The 25,309-nt window shown below is 36.1% G+C and overlaps 1 protein-coding gene across 1 annotated transcript; it reads left to right on the top strand.

The window, feature by feature from the left end:
- Window positions 1-12,167: 12,167 nt before the first annotated feature.
- LOC127540681 (olfactory receptor 508-like) lies at window positions 12,168-13,103 on the top strand. Its single transcript, XM_051965482.1, has one exon. The coding sequence runs from the start codon at window positions 12,168-12,170 to the stop codon at window positions 13,101-13,103; it is 936 nt and encodes a 311-aa protein (XP_051821442.1).
- The last annotated feature ends 12,206 nt before the right edge of the window (window positions 13,104-25,309 follow it).

Raw genomic sequence — 25,309 nt, 5'->3', positions numbered from 1 at the left:
ATTCAACTCAAAACAAGTACTTATTCTGTACATGTATTGTCTCATTCACTATGTTTGATTTCATGGATGCAAGGGCAAAACCCAAAAATTCCCTTCTTTTAAGGATCTACTATTCTACTGATATAATGATTATAATTAAGTTATATTAATTAATGGATTTCATATTGTTTGCCTCAGTTTCTCATTGTAAAATGAGCTGAAGAAGGAAATGACAAACTGCTCCAGTATCTTTTTCATGAAACCCCCAAATGAATTCATGAAGAGTCAAACGTGGCTGAAATGAATGAACAACAAAATAGATGTGTATTGTTTTCTTGGCTCTATCATCACTGTATTAGATCATGTAAATCTTTTCTATATTTCTGTATTAATCATATTTTTGTTTTTTACTGCACAATAATATTTCATCATTTAATATGACAAAATTTGTTTAGCAATTTTTCAGTTGTGGGGCATCTGTTCTGTTTCTAGTTTTTTCTTACCATCAGAGTAGTGCTACATACTTTGCTCTATTAAGGGAATTGCTTTTTATCAATGATCACCATTGTAGCATAATATACCTGTATTAAATGTATTCTTTTTTCTTTGGATAGTTCTTTGTGATGAGGAGGGACAGATACTAAAAGAAATTTAGATCATGTTAAAATGAAAGATATCAATAAAGAATCATTAAAAAAAATCTCCAAAATTTTGCTCCTTTCTACCTTTTTAGTCTTACGTCTTAATCTCATCCATGCAGTTTAAAATCTAGTTGCACTGAACAATTTGCTTTTTTCCGCTCATGACACTCGATCTACTGTGTCTTTCTATGGGTTCTCTTACTGGTCTGAAATGGTTTGCCCCTTTGTGTTTCCTGCTTCCATATCCTCCTTGCCTCATATTAGTTCCTCATATTAGCTTTCTTGAAGATAGCTCACATTCTATTTTCTGCAAGAAGTATTTTCTCTCTAGATCACTGTAGCTTTCTCTCCATCATTCATTTATTCTTTCTGTAATTTGTATGCACCTAGCTATTTGCATGGTATCTTTCCTAATATAGTGGAAATAACTGGACTGTTTTTAAAATTTTCTTTATATTTTGTACTTTGTTGCTATGAACTCTCAATCCATTTTGGCAAGTAGACTCTCAGGTATTTTATATTGTCTGCAGTTATTTTACATGTAATTTCTCTATCTCTTGCTGCTTAACTTTGTAATACAGAGAAATTCTGAGGATTTATATAGATTTATTTTATATCCTGTAACTTTATTTGAGTTGTTAATTATTTTAACTAGTTGTGTAATTGATTCTCTAGGATTCTTCAAGTATACCATTATATTATTTACCAAGAGGAATAATTTTGTTTTCTCATTGCTTAATCCAATTTGAATTTTTTCCTATTCTTTTAATTTATTTGATATTGTTTTTTTTTTCCTTGATGTCTCATGGAATGATTAGCTTCCACTAGCCTGATCCTAGTTTTTAAGGAATTATCTCTTTTGTGAATGTTGTACATTCTTTTTTATTTGATCTATTCTTCTTCTTTTATATATATATATATGTATATATATATTATTTTATTTTATAATAACTTTATATTGACAGAATCCATGCCAGGGTAATTTTTTTTACAACATTATCCCTTGCACTCGCTTCTGTTCTGATTTTTCCTCTCCCTCCTTCCACACCTTCCCCTAGATGGCAAGCAGTCCTATATATGTTAGATATGTTGCAGTATATCCTAGATACAATATATGTTTGCAGAACCGAACAGTTCTCTTGTTGCACAGGGAGAATTGGATTCAGAAGGTAAAAATAACCCGGGAAGAGAAACAAAAAAGCAAATAGTTCACATTCATTTCCCAGTGTTCTTTGTTTGGATATAGCTGCTTCTGTTCATCATTTATCAATTGAAACTGAGTTGGGTCTCTTTGTCAAAGAAATCCACTTCCATCAGAATACATCCTCATACAATATCGTTGTTGAAGTGTATAATTGATCTATTCTTTTTAAAGAGTTCTTATTTTCAGTGAATTTTTATACATCATGTTCCATTTGACCAATTTTACAAGTTAGGGAATTCTCTATAGCAGTGTTTTTGGTGGCTCTTTTACCATTTGGCCTAATACTTTTTAGGGTTCTTTTCCTTTTAAACTTTTTTACCTCCTTTACCAAGCCATTTACCTTTGCTCCCATAATTTTCTTATGTTACATTTCTTCAATAGCACTTATTTGATTTTTAAAATCCTTTTTAATCTCTTCCAGGAGTTGTTTTTGGTTCTGAATTGGACTCAATTTTTCTTTGAGGTTTTTCATGTAGTTGATTTTATTTCCTTGTCTTTTTCTGAGTTTATATTTAGATCTTCCTTGTCATCATAGTAACATTGTAACATGGTCAAGTTTTTGTTGTTATTGTGATTTGCTCATTTTTTTGACTAATTTTTAAATTTTTTATTTTTATTTTTAGCCTTATATTTAACTTGTGCTCTGGTGAAGGAGATACTGTCCCAAGTTTCAGATTTTTCATGCTGCTATATTTGGAGCTAGTTCTGTTGTGTGTATAAGTTTTGAGTTTTTTCATGGTGATATACTTTTTAAAGAGTTCTTACTTTCAGTGAACTTTTGTACATCATTTCCCATTTCACCAGGTGTGCATCTTGAGGATTTCTCTTTAGCAGGTTTTTTATGAGTCCTTTACCATTTGGCCTACTCTGTTTTTAAAGGTATTATTCTGTTAGTTTTTCTTTTTTACTTTTTTTTTTTACTGAGCTATTTAATTCCACCCCCTTCCAATTTCCTTTCATCACTCACATTTCTTTTCCTAAATTTTTCTCCACCATTTCTTAATTGGTTTCTAAAATCCCTTTCAAGCTCTTCTAGTTTTTGGTCCTCCATTTTATTCATATTTCTTTGAGGTTTTGTATATAGTTGCTTTGATTTTTTTTCATCTTTTTCTGAGTTGGTAGTTTTGATCAACTCTGCTACCATAGTAACTCTCTATAGTCAGGTTTTTGTTGTTGTTAGTGGTGTTTGCTCATTTTTTTCTAGTCCATTTCTTGATTTTTAGTCTTATGTTTAAATTGAGCTCTGCTCCCTGGTAGGGAAGGAGTACTGTCACAAGCTTCAGATTTTTCATGCTGATATTTTTGGAAGTAAGATAACCATAAGGGATTATATAATTTTATAAAATACTATTAGTTTGAACCTCTCTTCCAGTTCTGGACTGTTCTTTGCAACATCAGTCTCCAGCACCAATTGATATGTCTCCAACATCATCATTTGATGAAGTGTTTAGCTCTCTATTGTCATTTTACCAATGATCATCAATTAGCTCTACAAAGGGATATTTACCAAGAAGATATAGCACAACCAGAAATTAGCAATATATCTCTATGGACCATTACCATACTCTCTTCTACACTACCTCAGTCCCTGGAAGAATGGGTTTAAACTGACATCACCTGCTACAAAAAATTGGCTCTATTACATTCACTTCCAAATGCAGGATAACTAATGGATAGTCTCTCCTTTGTTTGTAAGTGCTGGTATCTTGACTGTGAAATCTATACCTTACTGTGGTAGCTTCTGATTTCTTTTCGGTGCTCTGCTGGATAATCTGGAATTCATTGTCCAGAGATTTAAATGTAGACTTCAGTATCCAAACCTCTGACATCTTGAAAACCTTTTGAACTTCATTTGATCTTGGCCTTCTATAATAGTCCTTCATTTAAAAAATAAACATCTTTATTATGCAGAGAAACTCAAAGGACTGTGTATATATGGATTTATGCCAACCTGGGTAGAGATATTGTGATCACTGTAAATGTGCTTTGAATGTTAGAAATTTTGCTAACTAGAGCCTTGGGACATTGTGACTGAATTTGCAATTTTTCACATAAAAACTCTCTGGACAAGAAATTATACCACAGGCTAAAATGAGCTAAATTTTATTCCAGAAGGTTACATAGGGACAATGAATGGAGTTTTAGGAGAGTAAATTCACAAACTTTTCAGGAGCAAAAGTATTGTTTTGTTTATGTTCCCATATTATTTGAAATTGCTCTTCATAATGGTTAAATCAATTCACAACTCAATCAATTTTCCTACCTCTCCTAGAACTTTTTTTTTTCAGTCTTATTAGCCAATCTTACCTCAGCATTTTTTTACTTTGCATATCTCCATTCAATAGTGATTTAGGGCTTTTTTCATATACAATGAAAAGCTTTAATTATTTCATCTGAAAACTGATTGTTCATATCTTTTGATCATTTATCAACTGGGAAATAGATCTTTTATATTTATATAGCTGAGAAATAAATCCTTTATCTGAGAAACTTCCTTCAAATGATTTTTCACAATTATCATTGTTAACTGTATTTTTCCTATGTTTATTCTGTTCTCTCTCTCTTCTTTTATCTTGTCCCTCCTCAAAAGTCTTTTCCTTCTGGTTATCACTTCTGATGTGCCCTCCCTTACATCAGTACTTCCCATTTCTCTTAATCTTTTATCCTCTTACTTTTCTGCAGGGTAAAATAGCTTTTTCTTTCCAATTCAGTATGTATGTTCTCTCATTAAGCCAATTCCAATGAAAGCAAGATTTAAGCATTTCCTGCCACCTACCTCACCTATTCCTTCAGTGCAATAGCTCTTTCTTGCCCCTTTTATATGAGGTAATTTTTTTCTTTCCCATTTTTTCCCATTCTTTCTATTCCTTTCCCCTTTTCCAAGTGCATTACTCTTCCTCATGCCTTAATTTTATTTTTAAGGTATCAACCTATCATATTCAAATCACACTTGTGCCCTCTGTTTCTATATACTCTGAACTGGCCTTGTAATGAGTTCTTATGTGTTACAAGCATCATCTTCCTATGTTGGAATGTGAATGGTTTGACCTTATTAAGTACTTTATGATTTCCCTTTTCTATTTATGTTTTTATGGTTCTCTTGAATGTCATATTTGAAAAGTCAAAATTTCTATTCAGCTCTGGGGTTTTCACTAAGAACTTGGAAGTCCTCTTTTTCATTGAATACCAATTTTCCCCTTAAGGATTATGCCAGTTCTGTTAGGTAGGTGATCTTGGTTGTAATATTAATTTCCTTTCCTTTCCAGAATATTATTTTCCAAGGTCTCTGATCCTTTAATGAAGATGCTAACCTTGTGCTATCCTGACAGTAAATCCATTAAGCTTGATTTTAAAATCCTTTTTGATTTCTTCCATGGTTTGAGAACAATTCATATTTTCCTTTGAGTCTTTGCATTGAGGAGTTTTGATCTTGTCTTCTGACAAGATCTTCTTTGTTACCATAGTAACTTAGTTAAGAATTTTCTTCTGTTTATTCATATTTGACTTTTAACTCTGCTAAGGTAGGGCTCTGTTTTCAGAGTGGAGGGAACATAGTCCTAAGCTTCTGTGATTTTTTTCAGCTGTTTTCAAAGATGTTTCTAAGGATTTGCAAATTTTCAGCTCTTCCAAGATAATGTAATCTAAGGACAGTTATATTTGTTACTCTCTTCATCTGTGTTCTTATTTGTGGTGACCAAAAGCACTCTTTTTTTTTTTTTGCCATGGAATGGTGATGAAGGTCCCTTCTCTATTGTGGCCATAAGCTCTGGTGTGCTACTGCTCCTTCTTGCCCTAAGACTGCAAGGTGTGACTAAGGCAATCCTAAAACAGTGATTAAAGTGAGATAATAAATGAAGTAGAGATTGGCTTCTTTTATATAGTTAAAAAAAATTGAATCTGGGAGAAGAAAATTTCAGGGTTTCTGAAAAAAAAAAACAGAAACAACTACTATTTACATTCACTCTGAATCAATCAATAACCAAATGAAACTTGGCCTGGGGGCTGTTATTGGTCAATTAATGAGAGCTAGATAGATTTTGGTTTAAAACATGGTCCTAGCTCATGCCCAAAGTTCATTCCCAAAACTTGGGAAGTTTCAGTTATATTCCTAGCCTGAAAATTTTTTGATTTTTATTTTATGTAATGTGGGGAAGAAAAAGTCCCTATTCTGGAGAGATTTCTTCCTGAAGGACATGCTGACATATAATGGAAATACCTTGAAGAAATTTAGGACAAGGAGAGATATTCTATAACTAACTTATATACAAGGTAAAGAGGAAGCTCTTTAATTGGATATTTAATTAGAATTGGGGCTAATTTTAAAAGAGTTTTAGTCATCCATAATCATTTGCTTGGCTTGGGCACTTTCTAGGCTTCCTGAACTTATAGATGGAAGCTACACTGTTTACTGAGGGCCTGAGGAGGGAGCCCTTGTCAGACCCTCCATTCTCCAGAGCCAGCATAAAACCAAGGGTGCACAGCCCATCCTATATGTACATGATTATAGTTATGTGTATATATATATATGTATATATATGTATATGTGTGTGTCTGTACATATATATTATGTGTGTGCATCTATATATATCTATATATCTATATTTCTACTTTTTTTGGTAGTTTTTGGGCCAAGAAAGAAAGAGAAAAGCAGAAAAAAGAATAAAGTAAAAAATATACAATAGAGAACAAAAGAAAACTCACAAGGAAGCAAAAAAAAGGACAGCTCTGAACAAAATGTGTAGTGTGTATTTTATAGGTTTTCCTGAAAAATGGAAATTTATTTCTTGATATTTTGAGTCCTCTCATGCTCTGTTGTGTATTTGGAAAAAGAAATACATTTTAAAACAATTAAAAAATAAAAATAATTTCCAAAAAAAGGCCCAGATAATTCTAAATTATGTTTCATCTTTTAAACAGAAACCATCAGCGTTTCTATGTATTATAAAGCATAGTAGAAAGAGATTGAAAGAGAAATTCCATGTAAAATAACTACAGACAATAAAAATATTTTCCAAGCAAAATATATACAGGAATTCTATGAACAAAATTACAGTTTTAATAATTAAGTCAGAAATTTAGAATTTTTAACAAATTTAGAAATATTAATAGCTCATGAGCAGCCTGATCCAATATAACAGAAATGACAATTCAATCTAAAGTAATTTATTTACTAAGTACCAAAAAAGTTATCCCCCAAAATACTTGATAGAACTAGAAAAATAATAAAATTCATCAGAAAGGACTAAAGCTCAAGAATGTCAAAGGAATCAATAAAAAAAATGTGAAGAAAAGTGATTTAACATTCTCAGATCTCAAGTTGTATTACAAAATGGTAATCATCCAAACAATCTGTTTAACCTAAGAAATTAAATGGTGAATCAGTGGAATCAATTAGGCAACCAATATTATGGTAGTGAGTGACTGTGGTAATCTAGTGTTTGATAAACCCAAAAATCTAAGCTTTTGGGACAAGAAATCACTATTTGACTAAAATTGTTGGGAAAACTGGAAAGCAGTTGGGCAGAAATTAGATATAGACCAATCTCTCATATTGTCTACTGAAATAAGGTCAAAATGGGTACATGATTCAGATGTCAATAGTAATATTATGGGCAAATTATGAGCAAATACCTCCATGAGAAGCATGGAACAGCTTCCTTCTTAGATATAAAAATAAGGGAAGAATTTATTACCAAGCAAAGTATAGAGAGCATTATGACATTTCCTGACTGACTCATAGCTTGTGTCAACTATGATATTTTTGTGTCATATATTGCATATACCTATGTATTATAGTCATTAGGAACCTTGAAAGATTGTTAGTCCTGCCTTTATACGTGAATAATTGTCTTTATTAGGAATAATTCCAAGATCTATAGTTTCTACTAAGTTGAGTTTCATAGTTGGTTTTTCAGCTCCAGCTTTGTATAAGTGTAATCAGTATAGGTTATTGCTGACCCAAATGAATCTGATGAGGTGATGAAGAACACCATGTTGATCCCATAGCGATTTTTGAAAGCTTCCATGACAGAATATACTTGTTTGTGTATGGTGCTATCTTTTTTTTTAACTTTTAAAAAATCTGAGACAAACAGATAAAGAAAATATAATGAAAGCCCTTGGGAATTTAGAGAACTCCTAACACAATGCATGGTGGTGTTTTATTTTCTCCATCCCAATGGATTTCAAAAAAACATTTTAATGACAAAAAACATTTTAATGACTTTGGCTACATTTGGATGTAAGGTGCTCAAGAGGTTATATCCCAAATGTTATAAAACCCAACATAAATAAATGGTGCTACTATGCAAAGATGATAACTTGGAGCTTAAAGTAATCATCTGTTTGCATGAATGGGTACCACTGCTGTTCTTGGTTCTACCATGAAAATTCTTAAATCCAATTATTGATTTCTAGCTCCTTTCAGGGAAGCCTATCTATTCCTCTTATCATGTCATACTTTATATTTGTTTTAATTTTGTATAGGGCTTTAATCTCTCTCTCTCTTTCTGTTACTGTCTATTTGTCTCTCCCCAGCCCATCCCCTCTGCCACCTTAATGAAAAAGATTAATTCCTTATTTTGATCTTGTTTCTGTTCCTTTTTGTGCCATGCAATGTTTAAGAAAAGTAAAGTATATGCATTGAGCATTATTGCTGCTTGGTAGTAAGTAAAATTCTGATCTTCCACAGGTCATACCATATAGCTTGAAAATCATTAGAAAAAGTAAATTCTTGATCATATAGGGTTAGGTAAGGAAAAGTGAGATAAAAATTTTTGTCTATATGGAAGTATTTTTTTTTTCATTTATTACTTTCCTCCCACTTCTCAAACTGAAGCTTTGGAGGGGGGAATTTCATTGACATGTCTGTGGATTGATGTAATGGAAAAAGAACTGGACTTGAAGTCAGGAGATCTTAGCTTGAATTGTACATCTGATTCTTGAGTTTTCATTGTGATCCTGGGTAAGTAACTGTACCTCTATGGCCCCTAATTAACACTTCTTTAAAATTAGCATAACAATGTCTTCTAAAAATTGTGGGAAAGTAATTGCTAAAATTTAAATTGTTATATTGCATTATTAATATTTCTGTTATATGATTTTTCTGATTATGATATTACCATGAATGAGATTTGAAGTTTTCAAAAGGACACTGTTGCTTTTTATTCAACCAATATTCATACCTATGTAAGGTGTACTTTCCTAGCTCCTGGGGATAAAAAAGAATAAAATGCAAAGCAGTCCTTAATCTCAAGGAATTTGCATTCTATTGGAGAGGAAATATTTCTATAGATAGTTAAACCAATACAAGTTTTGATGGGACAGCTTTAGAAAGTAGGCTTCCTATAATTGGGAGTCCAGTAGCTGAGAAGAAAGGAAGTTTGAAATTCTAAGAGGCAGAGATGAGGTAGGGCATTTAAAAATATGGAGAAGCCTGTGCAGACAAACAGAGATGGGGGAATTCTGAATCTAAACATGAGTACATTTTTTTCCCTGTAAAAGGTTTTTGAGAAAGGGAAGAGATAGAGTATAATAAATTAAAAGGATGTCTGAGTCAATTGAAAATTTTAAAGAATTGGAAAAATCTAAGCCCATTTCTAGGAAAAAATGGAAAGCCTATAGATAAAAAAATATTAAAAATTTAAAGAAGATTTTCAATGAGGAAAGCTTAGGCTTAAAATATTAGATAAAATAATGGGATAATTAGAGAAATTGTCCATGGATAAAAGAAGGACTAACTCTTTCTCAGTGATTGTTGCAAAGACAATATTAGATGATATTGAGAAGTTTTGAACTGTGGAAAAGAAAAGAAAAGTGACCCCATTGTGAAAGTCTTCCTTTTGCTAGAAAAATAGAATTCAAAGTGCTCTCTAGAGAGGGAAAGGTAAAGAAAGAGATAGGGAAAACTCTGCTAATTTGTTTAGTTATTATTTTTTCATTGGATATAAGGAAGGAATTGGACAATAGATCCATAAATGAATCTTATAATCAGGTTCTTTTTCAGGTGAACAGTATCTCAGCATTTCCTATCCCTTGTCATTGGAGTGAGAAAAAAAGAAAATTCAGTTTAGAGTTAGGAGAAATAAGAATGTTTCAGGAAAAAAGTAAAAACTCAAGATAATTTCTTTTGTTTCAAACTCAACAGGTATCAACAAATGGACATATTTCATGACAACTTGGTCTCTAAATGAAACATAACATGTATACAAGTAAAATTATAGTTGCCTTTTATTTATTATTGTATTTTGAAAATATTTTGTTGTTACTTTTCTCTTCCCCCATGTCCATCACATGTAGTCCACTTAGCTACATCTCCCCACTCACAGTAAGGACCCTTCTTGTAAATGATACATATAGTCAAGGAACAAAAACCCCACAATTTAGCCATTTCAGAGAATGCTCTAGTCTATCACATTCGAATTTTTTTTTTCTGAAGCAATTGGGGTTAAGTGACTTGCCCAGGGTCACACAGCTAGGAAGTGTTAAGTGTCTGAATACAAATTTGAACTCAAGTCCTCCTGACTTTAGGACTGGTGCCCTATCATGTTTGAATCTGAACAAAAAGATAAGTTGAGACATGTCTCTGAGAAAGATTCTAATTAATATCAAAAAAAGACCAAATGGCAATTACTCATTAACAGATTTTGGGGCATTTAGAACAAAAAAAAGAATTGGGTAGGTGACATCATGGGATTAAAAACAACATGATTTAGCATGTATTGGTCATCCTATCATCTAGGGGAAGGGTGGGGGGAAAGAGGGGAAAAACTGGAACAAAAGGTTGGCAATTGTCAATGCTGTAAAATTACCCATGCATGTAACTTATAAATAAAAAGCTATTAAAAAAAAACAACAACAACAACGTGATTGGTTACAGAATTGAAGTGCAGGGAACACGCATGATTGGTTGGAAGTTTGGTAATTAGGGCTACCAATGACTATCTTTACTCTCATAAGAATAAGAGATTCTCATTATTTGGGTGAAGGTGCAAGATAGTAGCCCAGACTTTTGGACAGGAAACTTGACATCTTTGACAGATAGCTTGATGATATAGGGAACTTAAGCCCCATTCCCTTGCTTTCTCATATATTTCCCAATGCAGTTAAATTCTCTGAAACAAGAATATATTAGTGATTAGCAGGGAACCTGAATTTGTAAAATTAACCCATTACAAACCAGCTAAATTCTGAAATGATTTCAGAGATGAAGAACCATGATTCAAGTAATTCAAGGACAAAGCAGTTATAGGACAAAATTTTAAATAGATCAATAGATAAATGGTATAGGATCAATCCTAATCTTTTAAAGTCCAGTACCTGTCTGCTGAGTAGTGGTATGTAGTATTTCTTCATAGGTCTTTTGAAAACTTGATTTGCCACTACTCTCATAAAAGTTCAGAGCTCTTTCAAAGTTGTTTCTCCCATCATGATTATTGTGGTTGTCATATTAATTTTTTGGGTGGATTTGCTCTGTATTTGTCAATAAAAATGTTCCCATATTACTTCAAAGCAGCCATACTCGTCATTTCTTAGGTCGTAATAATTTGGCACTACTTTCCTATATCACAGTTTACTCAGCTATTCTGCAATTGAAAGAAGCAATAGATAAACAAGATATGTTTATAACAGATTTTTTTAAAAAGAACTTTTCCTTGTTTTACCTAGCATCAATGAAGTTCCCATGGGAAATTTCACATAAGACTTCAGGATGGCAATGTCTAGAGTAAAGAATGCCCTTTATATTACTACCAAGTTCTAGCAGTACAGTAAAACGAGAAGACTTAGAATCTGTATTCTTCATTTCTTTTATAATTTTAGAACATAAGTGTCATGTGGAAAAGTAGGTCTTTCCTCAAAATCAGTTAGTATGTACTTTGTAATATCTTGTTGAAGATAGACATCAGAATTCAGGAATCACAAAATGGATTCTGTTTCTTTAGAAAGGGTAAACAAAGGTGGTTAGTTGGGAGAAGAGCACTTACACATTTGGATATAATCTTTGTATATAGTTAAGAAAGGCGACCATGTGGAAATTCAATTATCATTTTTACTCTTGCCTAATTTTTTATTCTTATCACTGTGTCAAAATGGTCCATTCACACAGTACTGTTGGTTCATGGGGAAACATTGGAAGAAAACAAATTTATTCTATATTTGCTTTGCTTATTGGCACCCTGCCATGGTGCATAGGAGCAAAATATGGAATTAGGATGGGAGGAATGGCATGGGGGAGGTGTTCACTGAATGTTTCCTGAATATCAGCAGACATATATGAATCTTAGTTCTGTAGTCTTTTTTAATCTCTTTCCTCTCCCCTGTCTAATAGGTACTCTTTGCAAGATATGTCTGGAGATAACTGCACTGCTGTGACTGAATTGATTCTTTTGGGGTTAACAGATGATCCAACTCTTCGTGTCATCCTCTTTGTGATATTTCTGGGTGTCTATGCTAGCACCTTAGTTGGTAATGTTAGTATAATCATGTTGATCAGAAATAGCTCCCAACTTCACACTCCAATGTATCTTTTCCTTAGTCACTTGGCTTTTGTGGATTCTGCATATTCCTCATCTATCACCCCTCTTATGCTCAAGAGCTTCCTTGTGGACAAAACCCTAATCCCTTTGGAATGTTGTGTGACCCAATTGCTCTTTGGTGCCATCTTTGGGACAGCTGAATTCTTTTTACTGGCTGTGATGGCCTATGATCGGTACATGGCCATTTGCAATCCACTACTTTACTCCATCAACATGTCTCCTAAGGTCTGCACTCTATTACTCATCACATCCTACCTGGGTAGTTGTGTGAATGCTTGGACCTTCATAGGTTGCTTATTGAATCGGTCCTTCTGTGGACCAAATGAAATTAATCATTTTTTCTGTGATTATTCACCACTTTTGAAACTTTCCTACTCTTCAAACAATCTTGCTGAAATTTTACCTTCTGCCTCTGTTGGGTCAGTGATTATGATTACGGTGTTAATTATCATAATTTCTTATGTGTATATTCTCTTCTCTGTTCTGAAGATAAGTTCTACTGAGGGAAGATCCAAAGCTTTCTCAACTTGCACTTCCCACCTTACAGCAGTCACTCTCTACTATGGGACCACTACATTCATTTATGTAATACCTAAGTCAAACTACTCAGAAGATGTGAATAAAGTGATGTCTGTTTTCTATATTGTAATGATTCCCTTCTTGAACCCCCTGATCTACAGTCTAAGGAACAATGAAGTAAAAGGGGCCCTGAGAAAATTGATGAATAGGAAATGTTCTTTTTAAGGAATTCAACTCAATACTGCAATAACTCTTAGGGATATAAGAAAAAATTGTCTTTGCCCATAAGAAATTAACATTTTACTGATAAGATTGTCAGGATAAAATTATATGAATAAAGTTTTTTAAAAAAAACTTTTAAAAAAGTAGATTTGTATTGTCATGAGTTAAAGTTGTCATTTTAAATGTTGATTGGAAAGGTCTGAAAATACATGCAGTGTTTCAGAAACAGAACCTCCTACCTTTGCAAAGGAATAGGGAAATATGATCCTCATATTGCTCTTCTTTGAGTGGTTTTTTTTGGGGGAAGAGGGAATATTCTGGCAACACACACATTTTCTTTTCCAATATAGGAATTGTTCTTTACATTTACATTCTTATAGTCATTGTGTTCAGTGGCTCTCCTTTCTTCAGTCTGTATCAGATAATGCAAATCTTTTGTACTTCTGTCTTAATCATATTTGTTGTGATGGTGATTGTTTTTTATAGCACTGTAACATTCCATTGTGTTCATATGTAATGATTTGTTTAGCATCCCACGATCACTGTGCATGTTTGTCTCCAGTTTTTGCAACCTTAAATTTTTCCTATAAATATTGTGATATGGGGACTTCCTTTTTTTTTTTTTTTTATCAGTGACCACATTTGTGGTATAATAAACCCGAAAAAATATGTCCTTTTTTCTCTGGGATAGCTCTTTATGGGAGGTGGGGAGGGTGGAATACCAGAAGAAATGTAGTTCATGAAAAAGAAAAGATATCAATAAAGAATCATTTTTAAAAGTCTCCATAATCTGTTCTTTTCCTACCTTTCTATTTTTACTCCTTCCCATCCATGTAGTGTCCAATTTAGCTACAGTGGACTATTTGTCTTTCCCCACATTTGACACTCTTCTTTGTCTTTACATTGGCTGTCTATCTAACAGTCCTGGAATGTTTTACTTGCTCATATTTGCCATTTAATTTCCCTGGTTTTCCTGGAGACAGTTCACATGTATTTTCTGTAAGCATTTTTTCCTTTCTAGTCAACTGTAGCTTTCTTTTCTAAATGACCATTCAGCTAGGTGTGTAATGGGCTGAGGCTTGAGTTGATGCACTGAGGTCCCAACCACGTGAGGCTAAATAGTAATTGGACCATACTCTATTAATATATAAGCTTGGAGAAAGAATGGCCCCCGCCCACTCTTTGTGCAAGTCCTGATGTGTTGTATAGGAAATGACGATTTTGATGGGTGGAGGCAGGGGAGTGGAAAAGGAAGGGGAAGGAGAGGCTGCTTGCATTTGCCATTGCGACAGCCCTTTCAGCTCAGATCGCTCTCTGTTGGCTGGTTTCCTGTCGCAGCTGCCCATATTGCTATCGCAATTCTTCTTGCTCATATTGCTATCGCAATCTTTATTCACCTCTTCACTTCAATAAAGATTGAAGATTTTCCCCTTAACCTGAATTCCTGACTCCGGCTGATTTTAAATACACGGTCATTACATACTGTGTTTCCCCGATAATAAGACCTATCCCGAAAATAAGCCCTCCCCTTACTGTGTAAGATTCCTCTAAAATAAGCCCTCCCCCGAAAATAAGCCCTATTGAGATTGTGACTGCAGTGAAGGTGATCCCCTGTGCTACACGCTACATTATGGTACCCTCTGTATGCACTGTCCCCTCCCTCCCCTCCCCCGCCCCGGGTGAAACGCTCCCCGAGCTGCATCCAATCAGAGCTGCAGCAGTGAATGCGTCATCCTGTTCTTCCGCAGTGATTTGCTTGCTGGCGCCATTGAGAGCAGTGCCGTGGAGGAGAGCTGAGGCAGGACAACATAAAAACCCAGTATGTAAGCGGGAGTGAGGGGGCATGATGGAGGATAAAAGAAGAACTCAGGGGACATCATGGAGGATAAAAGAAGAACTCAGGGGGCATCATGGAGGATAAAAGAAGAACTCAGAGGGCATCATGGAGGATAGAAGGAGCACTCAGGGAGCATGATGGGGTTAAAACATTATTGAGGGGCATGATGGAGTGAAAAGAAGGACTGATGGTCATAATTTTGTTATTCTGTCTGCACGGGTCACCCGTGTTTTGGCAATTCATTTGGATGGAAAGAAAGCCACACTTCTAATCATCAGTAAGGGCAAGAAAGATAAGATTGAATGTGTATCAGGCATTTACGTTCTTGAAACCGAAAAAGTCTGGTGTACACAAGCCATTATAAGAAAGTGGGTTGATTTAATGCTGCCACTTATTATGTGAGGTAACCAAAGAGGTCTGATAAACTGGGATTCAGCCAGCACTCACCGGGCTAAAGAAATGAAGAACTTCCTTGCAGAGAGAAGACTAGATCAAGTAATGATTCCTGCAGGAATGACTGCCTATCTCCAGACCCTTGATATTGCAATAAACAAGCCATTCAAGGACCATTTGCGCATGGAAGTCAATGACTACATTGAAAATAGAATGGAAAGAAATCAGCGTGGAAACTTTGTGAAGCCCTGTCTGCAAGAAGTTGTGACTTGGGTGAAGAAGTCATGGGATAAAATTACTGACAGCTATGTCGCCAAGGCACTACGAGCAGGTTACCTGGACAAGACATGTTCATTTAAAGAGAGCTATATTGCTGGACATGACAGATTGGGTCCACTTCTTCTGAAGGAAATAAAGGTGCAAGACATCCAGGAGGGAATTCAGGATATGGACACTTATGACGATGTTGTTGAAGAAGATGACACGATCATTATTGAATAAAGGTACTTTTTTTGTTCACATTTACCTGTTTATTAAAATTGCTGTCAATGTTCATTAAAATAAGCCCTCCCCTGAAAATAAGCCCTCTGGCGGTTTTCTGTCCAAAAAAATTAATAAGACAGTGTCTTATTATCGGGGAAACACGGTAGGTGAACTATGATTTGTATGGACAATTATTTACATGGTACCTCTCCCATTTGAATGGGACCTCTGAGAAGAACCAGACTTTATTTTTTATTTTTGCTTTTTTTTGCCTTTCAATATTTTTGTTGACTTGATCATCCTCCTTTGGATACTCTCTAGATTTTTGATATTTTCTTAGTATGGGGAGGGCAAGACTGAAAATACTTTTTTCATGTCTGGTCTTATTAAGTCAGAAGCCAGAGAAATTATTGCCTTCCTACTTTTATGAATCATCTTTTACTTTCCAATAAAAATTTATTTTAAAATTTTAAATTCTTACCCTCCTATTCTCCCATATTCACTTACTGAAAATAGAAGCAATTTGATATGTTATACAAGTATAATCAATCATGCAATTGATATGACCATATTAGTCATTTAGAAAAGAAAACATAGACCCCCTTTCAAAGACCCTCAAGAAAAATAAAGTTAAAAAAGAGCATTTTGATATGTACTCAGACTCCATCAGTTATTTCTCTTGAGATGGTGCTTTTCTCAGCAAAAGTTATTCACAATTCATTATTGCACATGATTGCTCTTAGTAGTCTCTTCATTTTTTTTCACTGCACCACTAGTTCATTTAAATCTTTCCATATTTTTTTGAGACCATCCTGCTCTTCTTTTCTTAGACATATCGAAACTTGTTCAGTCATTTCCTAACTGATGGGCATGCTTTCAATTTCCAATTTTTTGCCTCTACCAAAAAAAAGTTAATATTTTTGTACATATAAGTCTTTATCCTTTTTCTTTGACCTCTTTGAGCACAAACTTAGTTGTATTTCTGGGTCAGTGATTATGCACAGTAGAATAGTTACTTGGAAATAGTTCCTAATTGCTATCCAAAATGATTAGATAAGTTCAAAACTCCATCAACAGTGCTTTAGGATCCAATTTTCTCACATAGCCTCCAAGATTTGCTTTTTTTTTCTTTTCTGTCATATTAGCCAATTTGATAGGTATAAGGTGGAACTGTAGTTGTTTTTAATTAGCACTTTTTTTATTGAAGCTTTTTATTTTGAAAACATATGCCCAGATAATTTTTCAACATCGACCTTTACATAGCCTTGTGTCCCAAATTTTACCCTTCTTCACTCCACCCCTCACCTAGATAGCATGCTATCTGATATATGCCATACATATTAAAATATATGTTAAATCCAATATATGCAAACATATTTATTCAATTCTCTTGCTGCATAAGAAAAGTCAGATCAAAAAGGAAAGAAAATGAGTAAGAAAACAAAAAAAGGTGAAAATGTTATGTTGTGATCCACACTCAGTTCCCACAATTTTCTCTCTGGGTATAGATAACTCTCTTCATCACAAGATCATTGGAACTGGCCTCAATCAGCTCATTATTGCAAAGAGTGACATCCATCAGATTTGATCTTTGCAAAATATTGCTGTTGCCATGTACAATGATCTCCTGGTTTTGCTCATTTCACTTAACATCATTTCATGTAAAGCTTTCCAAGCCTCTCTGAAATTATCCTAATGATCATTTCTTATAGAATAATAATATTCCATAACATTCATATACCATAACTTATTCAGACATTTGCCAACTGATGGGCATCCACCCAGTTTCCAGTTTCTTGCCACTACACAAAAGGGCTGCCTTATCTCGGAATTGTTTTACTTTGCATTTCTCCGTTATATACTGACTTAGGGCTTTTTTCATATGCTATGAATAGCTTTAATTGCTTCATCTGAAAATTGATTGTTTATATCTTTTAATCATTTATCAACTGGGAAGTGGCTCTTTTATATTTATAAATTTGATTCCTATTTTCATATATTTGAGAAATAAACACTTTATCTGAGAAACTTACTTCAAATCCTTTTTACAATTATCATTGCTAACTGTATTTCCCCCATGTTTATTCTATTCTCTCTCTGTTTTCATTTTTTCCCTTCTCAAAAGAATTTTCCTTGTGGCTATCACTTCCTCTGATCTACCCTTCCTTATATCAGCACCTCCCACTTCTCTTATCCTTTTATTCTCTTACTTTTCTGCAAGATAAGATAGCTTTTTTTTTTTGTTGTTGTTCATTTTTGTATGTATATTGTTCTTCCATTGAGCCAATTCTCATGAGAGCAAGATTTAAGTATTTCCTGCCACTTACCTCATCTTCTCTTCCAGTGCAGTATCTCTTTCTTGTCCTTTTCATATGCTCTGAGAGGTATTTCTAGCTTTTTAAATTATATGGTGGTCACTCATCTCTCTGAGCCACACAGTTTTGGGGGCTTGCCTGGGATCACATGACTTTGTGAGTAGGTGAATTCTCAGGTGTTAGCAGAATGGCCCCCTGCCCTGTTTTAGGCAGCCAGGGAGAATCCATGGGTTTTTTCCTTGCTCTCCAAGGTAAAGTGGCCCAAATTGGAGAGACTTGGGGCAAAGCGAAAGTCAGAAACTTCTTAGCAAGATTCCTACTGGTTTGGGGTGAGGACAAAGCAATCAAGCAATTTTCTGTGTACATAACCCAGAGGTAAGTCCTGTGAGCCCTTTGAGTTGAGGTTTACAGACTTTGGAAGGGCACTCTGGACAGGATAAGCCTTTTTGGGTAACTGAAGTCAGGAGATGATGTCTGGAATGCTTGGGCATTTGGAATTTAGGTTCCATCCAAATTAAAATGGGTTTGACCCAGTCTCAGACGTCCCTTGTGGAGAATAATGATAAAAAGATACTAGTAGATAGTCCCTTGGGAAAGAAGTTAAGTAACTAGAACAAGCTGCCATAATACAAGGGAAAAAAAACAAGAAAAAGATGCTAAGATATTGTTGTTTTGTCTGTGGCAACAAAGATATTGGTGGAGGCATGATTTGGCTTAAATATGGCTCCCCTGAAGATTGGGTATGCTAAAAACTAAACCTGTATGTTAATAGTAAAGAATCTGTTAATTCAGAGGAGGCAGTGTATGCCAGAGTATGGCTTTCTGAGGCACAAATAATGTTAAGTAAAGATCAGAGTGGAAAAGGGCAGGCAGAAAATGAGCTCCAAAGACACTGCAATGGGACTCGCTCTTATCTCCCTCTCATCCACACCTATTTCCACCCCAGGAAGCCATGGCATCCAGGCCTGAAAAGGGAGGAGAGAACTTGATTCAATCAACCCCTGCCAGGCTCCTGAGGGCAAGGGAGAACTTGATTCAATAAATCCCACACAGGCCCTTTCCCCTTTCCTTCCCCATTGTGGGACATATGCTCATTTGTGGAAGAAATTAGCATGAATTCAAAGGGATATCCAAAATTCCCCCCTTCCAGATTCCAAGACCCCAAGTTTTAAATTATATCCTATAAGAGAAGTTCCCTTGGCTCAGAGAGGCATAGGATATGTGAATGCTCCCCTTAGTACCACAAAAGTCAGGAACTTTAAGAAGGAAATGAGGTTCTTAATAGAAGGTCCCATTGGACTAGCAGAACAATTTGACCAATTCCTGGGCCCTAATCTTTTTACCTGGGGAGAACTTATGTCTATTTTGAATGCTCTCTTCTCCTGAGAGAAGAGGGGTCTAATCAGAGGAGCAGCTATGCAGGAATGGGACAGAAGACACCCTCTAGCTGACCAGAAATACCCTTTGGTAGATCTGAATTGGGGTCACAATAACCCTGTACCCTGGGGAAGTATGAAGGATCTTAGAGAACTGATAATTACAGGAATTCAAAAAGCAGTACCAAAGGCACAGAACATGAGAAAGGCCTTTGAGGTGACTCAGGGGAAGGAAAAGTCACCAGTTGATTATCTGAAAAGACTAAAAGATAGCATGAGGAAGTACTCTGGATTTGATCCTGATGACCCAGGAGTAGAAGATACCTTAAAATTGCACTTTGTGACCAATGCATAGTCACACTTAATAAATAAGAAGTTACATAAAATAGAAGGATGGAATAATAAGAGCCTTTCCAATCTATTGGAAGAGGCCACCAAGGTGTATGTTAGGAAAGATGATGAGAAACAAAAGCAGAAAGCCAACATTTTAGTCCAGATGGTAAAGGAATGTAGAAAAGCCAATAGGACAAGGCCCCCAAGGAGAGGAATGATGGATATTCAGAAAAGAATAGGAGGCTTGTTATTCCTGCTGGTCTAAAGCCTTTAGGGATGCTGAGGATGTCAACAAGAAGGACATATACAAAAAGACTCCCCAGCAGAGACTGAAACAGCAGATATATTCCCTTGTTGAGCTTGATAAAGATTAGGGAAGTTAGGGATTCTTGAAAGGTTCCAACCCAGAACCTTTGATAAATATAAGGGTGGGGCCCCACCAAAAAGCTATTGTATTTTTAGTGGACACAGGGGCATCAAGATCCTCAGTGACCTGTTTGCCTGAGGGGGTTAAATTATTTAAGGAGACCCTGGTGATTTCTGGGGTTAAAGGAGCAAATTTTCTTCTACATATGACCATCCCTTATAAAATTTATATTGGAAAAAGGGAAACATTGGGCAGATTCTGCTCATCTCAGAAGCAGGAATAAACTTGCTGGGGAGAGATTTAATAACTAAACTAGCAATTGCGTTGATTCCACATGGACCCAGTATATACCCCAATAGAATGGCACTAATGAATGAGGAAGAACAGACTAGGATAAACTCTGAGGTTTGGGCAGGACCTGATAATCCAGGCAGAGCAGACATAGTTCTGATAAAGATCACATTGAAAGATACTAGGAATGTAATGAGAGTCAGGCAATACCCAATTTCCCTAGAAGGAAGGAGAGGTTTGCAACCTGTGATACAAGGTTTACTGAGAAATGGGTTAATAGAACTCTGCATTTCACCCTTCAATACATCTATACTTTCTGTCAAGAAGAAGGATGTGAAATGCAGGTTAGTTTAAGATTTGAGGGAGATCAACAAGATTGTGTTACCATCCCACCCTGTGGTTCAAGACCCATATACTATCCAGGACTGGATTCCTGCTCTACCAAGTAATTATTGGACCTGAAAGGTGCATTTTGGAGCTGCCCTTTAGAGGAGAATAGTAGAATCCTCTTTGTCTTTGAATGGGAAGACCCAGAGACTGGAAGAAAGCAGCAGTTGAGGTGGTGTCTTTTAATTCAGGGTTATACTGAGTCCCCAAATTTGTTTGGATGAGTCCTTGAAAATTACATGGGAGAGTTCCATTCAGTAATGGGAACTTGGGTGTTGCAGTATGTAGATGATGTATTAGTAATGGGGGATACAAGGGAATATACCAGTAGTTATACCATTGATCTATTAAACTTCTTGGAGAATTGAGGTTTAAAGTATCAAAAGAGAAATTGCAGTTTGTGGAAGGAGGTGAAATATTTAGGCATTTTATCAGTGAAGGCAGCAAGAGATTGGACCCTGCCAAAATCAAGGGAATATTACTCACACCCAAACCTAAGACAGAGAAAGAGCTATGCCAAATTGTGGGGTTAGTAGGTGTTGTTGGACATGGATAGATTCTTACACCATTATCACTAAACCCTTATATAAACACCTGCTGGAGGGAAGTACAAATTCTATCATGTGTGATCAAGAAACTGATCAGAAGTCTGAAGACTTAAGACATCTGTTAATTTTACTACCTGTATCGGCTCTGCCCACCTTGGAAAAACCTTTCCACCTTTTTGTCAATGTTGAGGGAGGAGTGGTTCTGGGAGTTTTTGGTCAAATAAGAGGGAGGCTTTCCTTTCCACAGTATTAGATCCTGTAGCCAAGAGATGGCCAATTTGTGTACAAGCAGTAGCTGTTACTGTCCTATTGGTAGAAGAGAATAGGAAGGTTATCTTCAGAGGCAGTCTTATAGTAAGTGTCCCACACCAAGTAAGGACAATACTAAATCAGAGAGCTGGGAGATGACTCACAGATTACAGGATTTTAAAATTTGAGGAAGTACTATTAGAAAAGGATGATCTGGTAATCACTCATAACTTTAATCCTGCCTCCTTTTTGTCCCCTGGACCAGGACCATCCACCAGAGAGGATTTAGAGTTAATTGATTACCAAACAAAAGTAAAAGAGAATTTACAAGAATCTCCAATACCTGGGGTGGGGTGGGGTAAATTGGTTTATAGATGGCTTTTCTAGGGTGGTAGATGGGAAAAGGAAAAATGGATTTGCTTTTGGTGATGGAGACAAAATTTCCATTGTTACTAAAGGCAGTCTACTTGTCCATTGGTCAGCTCAAATTTGTGAATTGTATGCCTTAAATCAATCATTAAGTTATTGAAGGACCAGCATGGGAATACATACAGATTTGAAATATGCCTGGGGTGTGGTGCATATATTTGGAAAAATTTAGGAAGAAAGAAGGTTTGTAAATAGTAAGGGCAAAGAGCTGATCCACCACACACTAGTCAGAGAGGTACTGAAAAACATTCTGGCTGCTTCGAAGGACTAACAAGGCTGCTCAATGCCAGGTCCTGAAAGGGGGATGATTTTTCACTCTGGTCAGGATCAGAACCAAACCACATAGAGATTTTGGACTTTCTCCTTATGAATTATTATACGGTCACCCTTTCCAGGCTTATTGGAAATTGGGACCCTATTTTAGAGATAAAGGATTTAGTTCTTAAAAAATATGTTAAATCATTGGTAAAAACATTTAGAGGAACTACAACAAAAAGGTCTGATAGCTTAGACTCCTCCCTTAGGTTTCCTTATTCATAGAATTCAGATTGGTAATTGGGTATTGATTTGACCCTGGAAGGATGAGAAGCTGACTCCATGCTGAGATGGACCGTACAGATGACACTGACCTCAGATATTGCAATTCAGCCCCAGGAACAAGGCTGGACACACCATATTAGAATAAAAAGACCTGTGGTCCTTTATCAGGGTGGGCTGTCAAAGAAAAAGGAGGTCTCAAATTACATTTGAGGAGGGGACCTCCACTGAATGGGAGCCCAATATCTGAACTCACTGCATTGTAATTGTCTATGTATTATTCTTGTTACTCTTTCTTTTTTTCTTACATTAACCACTTTAGGCCTCTTGGTCTTTTTCAGAGCTAATATGTTTTTCTCCAGGAATTCTACTTTAACCTAGCAGTGTAATAATATCTGGACCTCATGGGGCTTTTCCTGGGCTTTAGGTTAACTTGTTTCCTCATGATGGTCATGGTGGTAAAGACCAGACCTTTACCTCCCAGAGATGAGAACCATTTCCTCTTGGATGCAGAATAGAGGAAAAACTTTTAACATATCAAAATGTTGAATCTGTGGTAGGTCTCAGCAGCTGAGCCAATGGCCATGGGTACCTGTCCCCTTAAGTCCAGCTGGGTCCTCAGTAACCAATCCCAAATTCATAATGGGACTGGTTTCTGGAATTTGAAAGAGAAACATCAGTGGCTGTTGACAGAAGGTAGGAAAGAGAAATACTGCCTGAATCAGATGGGGCAAGGCTTGAAACTAGGGAATAGTTTATGTGAAAGGACCTATTTGGGAACAGATCTGAAGCCAAAAACAATTGTACGGAAATGTCTACATATTGGCGAGACATGGATAAGAATCCCCAATTGAAATGTGAAAAGGATTGGAAAAGTAGCATCTTGGACATTCTCTCAGAAACAGGAGGAGAACAAGGATATTGCTATTGACATGCTTAGTACAGTGGACCATATAATAAAGTAGAGTGGGATATATTGAATTGTATAAAGGAGAATAAGAGGAAAGGGGATATATACAGTGGGTACTGTTATCAATGGGGTTGGTACCACGTCACCACAGGGATACCGGGGAGACATGGAACTTTGTTCCCCACTTTTTGGAGTACCTCTAATTTAACAGATCAATGTCCAGTTACCAATTGTAGTTGGAAGAAGGAGCAAGGATTATGAAAATGTCAACATGTCACCTTTTGGTGGGGAGATCCCCTAGGGACAAGAGACCAATAATATTACCCTTTTACAAGAAATAGCTCAGACATATTCTCAAGGGAATAACCTCCTCTAAAGGGCCACTATCGGATTCATGGCTTAACCATCTGTACTCACCTACTTCTTAACTGCGCAGGATCTATTATATTGGATTAATAAAGCCAAAATTTTTTTTCGTCTTGAACAGATAGATAAATATTTAGGGATTCGGCTATATGATGATCTAGAAAGAGAGAAACGGAGTTTAGATACCTCCATTACCAAGACTAGAGGTGCAAATGGTTGATGTGACACACCTGGTCCCCAGAAAGAATAAAGAGTATGGGCCAGACTCCTGGGTTCAAGATGGAAGCTGGGGGATATAGAACCCCGATATACATGTTGAACAGGATAATTAGACTTTAAGTAGTTGTAGAGATTATCACCAATCAGATGGCTAGGCACTGGATCATTTGGCTGACCAAACCGGAGAGGCCGTTTTACAGCATAGAGTTGTGCTGGACTATTTGTTGGCTGAAGAAAGGGGGTTTGTGTGAAACTAAAGTGTGTTGATGACAATGATGACAATGGGGATGGAGTGAAAGAAATCACTAAGAACATCAGGAAACTTGTTCATGTTCCTGTACAGACCTGGACCTCGCTGTCAGTACTTGCTGGTGATCCTGGTTTGAGGGATGCTGGTGGAAGCCACTTCTTTGGACTGGCCTTATAGCTCTTGGCGGGGTTATAGTACTCCCTACCTGCCTGCCTTGTTTAATCCGACTGTAACTAGAATAGTCCAAAGCTCATGATCTAGAACGATTAGGCTGGAAGGGAAAGCTGAAGGGTCTGTTAGATTGACGGTGTTAAAAGGACAAGAGTGGGAGCCAGTGGCCCAAGAAGACCAACAGGAACTAGGAGATGAAGAATTAGATTAAGGATGTGAAATTACATTAAAAATTGAAGAGATCTCAGTGGACAAATGGGGGGGGGGATACTGAACAAGACGGAGTGAGATCTGTCAGACAGATGTGAAAATCAAGGAAAGCTTCACCCACTCCAGAGTTAGTGTAGGCCTGAACCACCCATGAACATACTTCCCTCTCCTTCCTGCTATTCTTCCATGACATCACTTCCCACCTCAACCTAAACCGAATATGGACAGCTATGCTCTTATTGGCCAAAATTCAATTTCCAGGGGTAGTTCCCACAATTAGAATTGGCCTTCAGCCAATAGGGATGAGGGTCAGTGGTGAGAGGGATTTTGTGTTAGGGACTATTTAATCTGTTGATTTGTTTCTAAGGCTCTTCCTCCCTTTGATTGCTTGCTCAACTAGATTGACCCTGGCTTCTGGTGAGACCATATAATAAACCTTTATTTTCCTTCTAGAGATATCTCCAGTTTTTTTTATTATATAGTGCTCACTCATAGCTATGGGCCACAGAGTATTATTATAGTGTTATATATATATTGC

The sequence above is a fragment of the Antechinus flavipes genome, chromosome 6 (assembly GCF_016432865.1).
Source record: "Antechinus flavipes isolate AdamAnt ecotype Samford, QLD, Australia chromosome 6, AdamAnt_v2, whole genome shotgun sequence".
NCBI lineage: Eukaryota > Metazoa > Chordata > Mammalia > Dasyuromorphia > Dasyuridae > Antechinus > Antechinus flavipes.
This window is presented reverse-complemented; position numbering and strand designations above follow the sequence as displayed.